Below are 9,773 nucleotides of genomic sequence, written 5' to 3'. Positions count from 1 at the left end.
GTACCAGGTATATGGATCTGAATAGGAATTCATTTTGCTGTTTAATATGGAAATTTGTTTAAGAAATGAATTTCATTTTACAAGCCCTTCTTTACACAGAACATATTCTGTTCCAGCAATGTCGTTTTCTTCAGGGTTTTCTGTTCTCTGTCACATATAAGCTGAAACTTGCTGTTTACCTCCTTCGAGGGTCACTGTAGATCATGTTGCAATTTTTATCCATACTGACCTTTCTTGCAGTGCAGGAGTTTTGCCCCATTATTTGAAATTAAATATTATGGGTACCCAAAGTTTTCAAGTGAGAACTTTCTTATTTTACAGAGTGCTTATATGGGTATTGAAGATGTGCATGTGGCAGGGATTTGATTTTCCTCAATTTTTGTGAAAATTGCAGGTTGCTGAACTCAGTTTGAGGAAATGTTACAAACTTTTTACTTGGTTTGTCCATTTCACTCCTCTTGCAGTTTTCAAGCCAAAGTCTGTAAACAATTTGAAGATGTGCATTTTGCAAAGATTTTGATTCTCAACAATTTTTGTTGTTGTTTGAAAAATTACAAGCTGTTGAATTGTTAATTTTGGGAATATATTTTACCATACATGCAGAGTTCTTAGTTCGTCGATTTACCCTCTTAGGGGGCATATTCTTTTGCATCTGTCAGTTGGTCTTTACACCAAGCCTTGTCTGCTCAGTATCTAAAGAATCCTTTGCTTGACAATTACCAAACTTGGTACAGTGGTTGCCTTTAGAAAGTAGATGATCCCTATTGATTTTCAGGTCACAATGTCAAGAGTCTGTGGGTCTGTAGACCAAGTCTTGTCCACCCATTAGCTAAAGAACCTTTCGCTTGACAGTTTCCAAACTCGGTACAGTTGGGGGGGGGGGGTACTAATATTCGAAATGACACGTCGAGAAGCTACAGCATTAGCACGTGAAATCACCCATGGTATATCTGAAACAAAAATATAAAGTTCGGATTCAATGAAGGCTTAGATTTTTTAAATGTTTTCAAAAATCCACATTTTTAGAAGAATTTTTTTTTTTTTACTCGATCATTTTATAACTTGACATCAGTCCAAGTTCCCTCTTCCTAGTATAAAATGTCCCATACCTTTCATGTACTGCCTTACTGTTCTGTCTGACAGTTAATCACACATTACAAATTGCCCCCGAGGGAGGGGGGGGGGATCCGGGTTCAAATAGGTCCTCAGTTTGTCGTGAGAGGTGACTAAATGGGGCGGTCCTTCGGATGAGACCGTTTAAACCGAGGTCCCTTGTCACAGCAGGTGTGCCACGATAAAGATCCCTCCGTGCTCATAGGCCGCAAGCGCCGAACATGGAGCCCTTCACCGGCAATGATGACGTCTCCATATAGTGAAATATTCTCGAGAGGGACGTTAAACAATATACAATCGATCAATTGTCACCAGAAAAACTCTGTCGTATACGAGACATGAAGAGAAAATATTGAAATTATAATGTATGTAAACAGAAGTTTATCTTGTCATAGTTGGATATGAAATTTATTTCACTATTGCTATTTTGACATGCGTTAAATTAAAATTCTAAAATCCTGTCACACTTGTAGATTGGATATCATCGATGTAGTAAGATATTTACAAGTTTGGCTAAACATCAAGTTTTTGGAGAAATTGATAAATTAGCTTGAAAGTTTATCTGGGGGGAAAAGTATTAGAAGCATTTAGATGGAATGACAGTGGTGGACTAAGATAGAATGACAGTGGTAGAGTAATGGACTGGTCGATTGTCCCACTGAGGCGTCAAACATCATAAAGACTTGAGCAGACTTGTTAGTGCATGGTACATTTCATTGATTTAGAGTTACAACAGAGTGAATTCCAACACATGGGAAGATTCATTCATCCCTGATTACCATTTATGCGATTGATATGAACACCTTAGTTTTGAAGAGTGGATACTGAAAAACTGAAGAAAAAAGATGTAACTTTTGTTAATTTTCTTGATCTCTAATGGCTGATATTGCGAAGCAAATAGCTGTGTATACATATCTTTGTGTCTATCAGTACCAGTGTTATAAAGATAAGTCTACATACATATGTATGCATGTAGGTGTCTATTGTAAATTCAAATTGCATGGTCATACTCGCAGATTTCTGTAAAACCATAACATGAGGCACGTGGGCTTTAACGGTCACCTGAGTACCATAGCCCATATTTGCATTTTAAGTCTCAGTATGGAGTATTCTGTGCACATATTTATGATCTTTCATTTGATGTATACAATTCCTAATCAATTATAGAAGAAGGAAAAATGGAAGTTGAGAGCATATAAAATATTTGAACACCACCCCCGCCGACAGCCTAAATCGACCCATAGGCCATGAATTTCACAATTTGAAATTTGGCTGACCGTGTCATAAACATGAATATTCATAGCCTTCAGGAAGACGTAATATGGTAGAGTGGGTACATGCGGATAAAAGTGACAAGAGTGCAACAGTTCCATTCTCTCACCAGAGGGCGCGTTACGCAAGCTTCACATACGCGAGGAGCACACGGAACTCTGGGTAGAGAATGCAACAGTTCCTTAAAAGTAAAAGTAGCGTGTATCAGTTCCGGTGTAATATAAATATTCATGAACTTAGCTGTGACGCGGTCGGGCAAAATAATTCCATTTAACTCCTACCTTTGAAGCCCTTCATCGGTCTTGGTGACGTCTCCATGTGAGTGAAAAATTCTAGAGCGAGACGTTAAGCAAGATTATATATATATATATTAATGACATCCAACTTACACACAAGAACAACGTACGTACAAGGATATCTAGTGTACACACAAGGATATCTAGTGTATATACAAGGGTATCTAGTATACACAGAAGGGTGTCTAGTGTAGATACTAGGATATTTAGTGTACATACAAGGATATTTAGTGTACATACAAGGATATCTAGTGTACATACAAGGATATCTAGTGTACACACAAGGATATTTAGTGTACACACAAGGATATCTAGTGTATATACAAGGGTATCTAGTATACACAGAAGGGTGTCTAGTGTAGATACTAGGATATTTAGTGTACATACAAGGATATCTAGTGTACACACAAGGATATTTAGTGTACACACAAGGATATCTAGTGTATATATAAGGGTATCTAGTATACACAGAAAAGTGTCTAGTGTACATACAAGGATATTTAGTGTACACACAAGGATATCTAGTGTATATACAAGGGTATCTAGTATACACAGAAGGGTGTCTAGTGTAGATACTAGGATATTTAGTGTACATACAAGGATATTTAGTGTACATACAAGGATATCTGGTGTACATACAAGGATATCTAGTGTACACACAAGGATATTTAGTGTACATACAAGGATATCTAGTGTATATACAAGGGTATCTAGTGTACACAGAAGGGTGTCTAGTGTACATACAAGGATATCTGACAGTGCACATACAATGACATCTATTGTACACACAAGGATATGTGGCATACATACAAGGATATCTTGTGTACATATGTGGATATTTAGAGTACACACACAGAGATATCTAGTGTACGGATATATATATTCTTCTTAATTCCTTCTCTCCTCGTGGAGAATAGGGCCATGAACAAGTCCTCTCCATTTACTTCTATCCTGGGCTGATCTTGCTGCCTCTGTCCATGACCCAAAACCTAGTTCTTTCCTCTCTCTTTCTATTGTTCTTCTCCACGTTTCCTTCGGTCTTCCTCTCTTTCTTTTTCCTTCTGGTGTCCAACTAAGGGCTACATATGGGTGTGTTCTTTTATCCATCCGTAGCACATGTCCAATCCACTGCCATCTGCGTGTTTTTATCATAGTGCTGATCTTTGCTACTCCTGCTATACGGATATATATATATATATATATATATATATATATATATATATATATATATATAAAGCACAGAAATAGCAATGAACTCTTAAATGAACATAACTGTCCTAAGTGAAAAAATATTTAATATAAAGAACAGAAAATTTCACTTTATTTGGATACCCACTTCCGTCCCTACCCGGGGTTAAACTCGCGACCTGCGGAACCAAATCTCCTAGCAGCGTGTAACCAACGCGCTATACCGCTCGGCCATCTAGGCAAATATATATATATATATATATATAATATATATATTTCTACAAAGTGTTTAGAGTTTTTTCTGTATTTTACTTCCAAAAAAGAGACTTTATATATATATATAAGGATATCTAGCATGCATTTAGTGATACTTTATCGATCGGTATTGTTCGGAGGTTAAATGGTATTGAGATTGCATATAGGCTATATCGGTTTACTGAGAATTTGTCTGTATTACAGTCAATGTGGCGAATTTAAAGGGGGCGCCAGAAATGAAGGTAAATCATGGTCTCTTGTTTAGAAAAATGTAAACGATAAAAGACCACTCTCGGAGAAATAAATAACATTTTTTTTTTTTTTTTTTGATTTATTGAATTACTTTTATTGGGAGAACTTACGTTTTTTCCAAAAGCCCTTTAAATTTGCGTCATTGTATTAATTTTATCATATTAAAATGACAGAAAATAGTAATAATGACTACATTGGAGATATATTTCAAGCCCTATAAAATATGTTAAATCCAGGAGGCCTCAAGGCGGCCCCCAGACCCCCTACCTCATGAAGTTGCACCCACCCCCACCGCAATTCCTGGATTCGCCCCTGTTAAACATAGGGTATATGGGTTTATTGGGGGTTTGTATTGTATATATGTTATATTGGGTTATTGAGAATTTGTATTATACGAGGGCTGTTCGATATGTGATGTGTATCGTAACACAGCGCGATAACGCTTTGCACGATTTCGTGGATGATGATACTCTTGAATAGCTCTATTCAACAGTTCAATACCTTTCCAACGGTATAAACACGAGCCTTCAGCTCTACATAGTTTTAAACCTTTAGTCATTTCAATAGAGCCAGTCGTTGACCAGTGTTGTAAAAATGGTTGGGAAACGGGTTGAGAATATTGAAGAAATTAAAGCTTATATAAAAGTTTGCACAAAACTCGGTCATTCGGTAATGCAGATTTTTACTGAATTGGGGAAAGTTTATGGATCTGATAAGTTATCTTATGAAACTGAGTTCGTAGGTGGAGAAAAAAAATTCTGATTGGCACAGAATTCGTCAAAGATGCAGCAAAATGTGGCCGACCTCTGACTGTAACAGGCAAGGCAAAAGTCAGGGAAATAAGTGAAAGTGATGGCAGATATTGCCAAAGCTGTTGGCATATCGCTATCACGGGTGCATTTCATTTTGAAAGTAAGAAAGATTTCTGCTAGATGGATACCGCATATGTTGACAGATGACCAAAAACGAGTACGAGTACAAACCGCTAAGCAATTGCTCAAAATGTTTCCCAGATTCAATCAAAGACAATTTGCAAACATTGTTACTGGTGACGAAAAGAAACATGGGTTCACTATTTCGAACCAGTAAGAAAAATTGGAAACAAAATATGGCTAACTAAACACGGTAGAAGGCCTGTAGTTGCCAAAAGAACCATAAGCACAAATAAGGTTTTTATTACATATTCTTCTCATGTGATGGTATAGCCGTACAAATTCCAGTGCCGAAGGGCAAAAGTGTTACAGGTCGGTATTACCGAGATGTTATACTAAAAAGCCTCAAGAAATATTATCATAAACGACGCCCTGAGTCGGGATTTAGGGATGTTCGTCTATTTCATGATAATGCTTCATCACATACATCTGAGCTTGTGAAGCAATTTTTGAAGTTGGAGAAGGTTACCGTCTTGCCACGCCGATCTAGCCCCATGCGACTTTTTCCTTTTTTCAAAACTTAAAAGGTTCTTATCTGGTCGTCGTTACAAGTCCCGACAAGCCCTTGGCTCAGCCACCAGTCAGTGCCTCAGAGGTCTACCTAAATCAGAGTACCGTGACGCATTTCAGAAATGGATTCAGAGATTGAAATTATGTATTTCAAACCGCGGAGAATACTTTGAAGGGATGTAATGTTCATTTCACTATTTGAGTCGAATGCTTTTGAGATATCGTACAATATACACAATACATATCGAACAGCCTTCGTACGTAGGCTGTATTGGGTTATTGAAAGTTTGTATTGTACATAGGCTATATCGGTTTACTGAGATTTTTCCTGCAGTGTACATAGGCTATATCGGTTTACTGAGATTTTTTCTACATTGTACACAGGCTATATCGGTTTACTGAGATTTTTTCCTGCATTGCACACAGGCTACATGTATATCGGTTTGTTGACAGTTTAGCTGTATCATAAGTAGGTATATTGGTTTATTGTACCGTTTTATGCTGTTGGAGATCTATGTTTACATTTGTTTGGAGATGAGGTTCGTAAAAATTCCTTTACACTTATACATGATACATCCAAGAATGTATGGAATTCGAGCAAACACTCTAAACTGCTTTTTTTCAGATGAACATTAAATCTTATTAATACAATGTTGAAAAACAGAAGATCTCCCAAAACAATTTGTTTACCCAGACAGTGGATAGGGAACCGTCTGACATCTATCCCCCTCTAGCTGATAAGGGCAACTTTCATCTGCTGTGGAATTGTGTTTGAACCTTGTAATCAATAAGAATTCAGATCATTCCTTTGTGGTATGTATTTCCACGATTGACCCTTAAACCGTAATAATATAAAGTATTTGAGGTTAACAATCTAAATTACACCAAGCAGAGGAACTGGCCATCTGGACACGGCCATTGTTTAACGTCGTATTTAGATCGCTATTTGGCACATTGACGTTTGACCGTTTTATGGGTTTTACTGCAGGTTTGAGCGCACTAGTTCAGACACTCTGCTGTGATCGTACTTCAGAAGTATCACAACGTCCCCCCGTGTAAGGACCGTCACTTAAATCTAGTCCGCAAGTCTCAACCTAAAACTTGGCCACCAAGATAAGGTTTTGGTATTCATGAACAAATATAATCTACATTGAGTAAATCAAACACTTGTCTAGCAAATTGTTTAAGGGCTGATCAAACACTTGGGCGAAAAATTCGTATCGGTTTTCCATCGGTGAAAGTGTTGGTGGGTTTTGGCGAACTCTGCGCCGTTGGAGCGGGTGACAGAGTGGATTGATGAATAAAGGACCTGCCAAGTCTCGGTGTATCTATTACATCAGTCAAAGCATCAGAATTTCTCACTATCCTCGTTTAAATCTCGGATGCTTTGAGTTTGGGCCGACGGTCGTAAAATGACAAATTGTTAGTTTCCGGTGGTTTTAGTCTAGAGGTATAATCGCTTTGTTTTACCCTCAAATGATGTGACGAGTGACATGAATTATGATTTTTTTCCTGTGCCGTATAATATTACGAAAGAGATTGTCCGCTTGCAAGATAACATGGATCCCACAATTGGCGTGGTCCCCGTGTCTCGCTTTTTCCACTCCAAGACTTGCCATGCTCCAAATAAATCTTCCATTTATAGTAAACAATGCTTCCATACATTTTTGATGAAACACCGTACGTAGCAATCAACCCCAATCACATCAAACGTTTTCTAATATTATAATTATCTGACCAAGATTAAATTAGAATGTAGTTATTTACACATGAAATTTAAGCACAGCAATTTTGATATATTTATAATGTTACATCTACACACTTGAGCTATAAGATCGAGAGATTGGTATACATGCTGTACGTCTTTCTGTCTGTGTTTTCTCCTGTCTGTCTATCTGTAACTTGAACCTTGGCGATGTAATTTTTGAACCGAAAGAGATTGGGACTTCTTTTGATCGAGAGTGACTTCATAATTGCACCGTGGGTAAGTGTCGTGAAGTTGCTTTTGGGATCAAAGGGCGTGGTCCGTTACTATAAAACTGGAAATGGGTTTGAACACGTCTTCTGAGTTAAAGGAAGTGGCCTCAGCTACTATAAATAGACATTTAGTGTCTTGGCAGATTTGGACTTTTTAAAAAATGTCCATATGCTTGTCCGTAAGTTCCTCTGTGTTCACGGAGTTAAGGGGTATGGGTATCTATTCATCTATTCCATGTAATTACCCATACCTAGTACGTACGGACCTAAGTTTGAAATAAAAATCCACATTAAACTTTAGCAACGATTTGGGGGGGGGGGGGGGATTTCTCTGTTCAGCAAACTTATTTTGCTGTATGAAGGAGGGGGGGGGGGGGGTCACGTTTAGCAAGGAGCTTTGGTATGTCCGTATTTTCGCAATGAATTTCAATGATGAGATTTGAATTCAGAATTTGAGAAAATTCCTGATGTTGTAAACTGTACGTGTTTACTTCCGCTCGGACTAAACTGTAGAGCCTTAAGACCCCCCTGGCCAGCACGACATGGCACACCTTGTACCTCATACATGACAGAATATTTTAGAAGATTTTTCAGCATTTCAGGGAGCACAATGTGGAATGCCTTGAGTGTGTTTTAAGAGAAATTATCTTAGAGATTATCACCATACTTTTTCATTTTGTTCCTATTTATTTTACATTCATAAGTTTATATTTATTCTACTTCTTTTAATCTGTGTTTATTTTACTAATATCTGTCTGTACACATGTATGTTATATGCAGGATCATATTGAAAACTAGCGTTATCGCTAAATATGTAATCCTGGATAAATAAAGGTTTTATTATTATTATTATATATTATTATTATTATTATGACAGCATAAAGGTGTGTATTTCCGTTGAACGCGAAAACTGCCGCGAAGAAAAACTTGTCATTAAAATTTGTAATTATTATAGCATTGAAGACCGCTTTACAAGTTACCCCTGATTGTAAGACATTATCTCATTACAATGACAAGACGTCTTTTGAGATTGTCACCTGGCATGACCCTCGGAAAATTATTTAAACTATGGCGCAGCGGGACTCCATCTTAGGCTAACTTTAAACCAATTTATGAATTATTAGTTTGACTGCCTGTCGCTTCACGATCAATTTCTTTCTTTTATTTGATCCCCCGGATTTTCTCCCCTATCCTTGAATGTGGGTTGTATCGATACTGCGCTTGGTGGTAGTGGGCCATTCATATCACCCCCCTTTAAACGCCCGTGTTAAATATAGATAATAATCTACACGAAAATGTATACAACTTCAATGAAAGTAGTTTTTCCTATGAATGAAACAGCAAGAAAGTATTTGCACGTGTGCATTTACCTATAAAAGGTGTACGTTTATCAGCTACCTGTAACCAGTGTGATTTTTCCGTAATATTTAGATCAGGTGTTAAATATATACATAGGTAAATCTCAGGTTTACCCAGTGTAAGGTCAAGCATTGATAACCCTGCAGTCAATGAGTGTTCTAGTTATGTGTCTGGTCGGGGTACCCCGTTATAACTAGATTACCCTTTTAACATTGTGGGTCCTTTGATACCCACTAGCTAGCTCCCTCCATTGGTGATCCTTGTGTCCGCACAGGAAACGGCGCTATGTGGCTCCATACTTTCAGGATATGTGCATTTCTTTATATCTGGATGTGTTTACATGTCGTCGGTGGAAGTGCCTCCATCATATTCGGATTAGATTCCATCCAGGGTGCTCTTCTCCAAAAGAAGTGTGCGGATTCGGCGCTGGAGACTCGGGAAGAAATGGCGGATGTGGTACTAACGGGAACGGTGAGGAGCATCTCACGCGACCGTAACCAAGAACTGTATTCTGCAGAGGTGGAGGTTAAAAGGGTCATGAAAGGCAAGGAGAAGCTGTTGGAGGTCACAGGTCGCGGTCAGATTGACCGTCGGACGATAGCCGTTCAGGGGTTTGGGA

General features: G+C 38.1%; 1 protein-coding gene across 1 annotated transcript in view; it reads left to right on the top strand.

Moving 5' to 3' along the window:
* The first annotated feature begins 9,272 nt into the window (after positions 1 to 9,272).
* Positions 9,273 to 9,773, top strand: part of LOC125661713 (agrin-like) — a 117,122-nt gene continuing 116,621 nt past the window's right edge. Inside the window, 1 exon segment of the mRNA XM_056152898.1 lies at positions 9,273 to 9,773. This exon segment is cut by the window's right edge and continues 147 nt beyond it. Within this exon segment, the coding sequence (XP_056008873.1) occupies positions 9,440 to 9,773 (334 nt within the window). The 5' untranslated portion in view covers positions 9,273 to 9,439.

Source organism: Ostrea edulis, chromosome 1 (genome assembly GCF_947568905.1).
Source record: "Ostrea edulis chromosome 1, xbOstEdul1.1, whole genome shotgun sequence".
NCBI classification, from domain to species: Eukaryota; Metazoa; Mollusca; class Bivalvia; order Ostreida; family Ostreidae; genus Ostrea; species Ostrea edulis.
The sequence above is the reverse complement of the archived record's forward strand: the minus strand, read 5'-3'. Positions and strand labels throughout refer to the sequence as shown.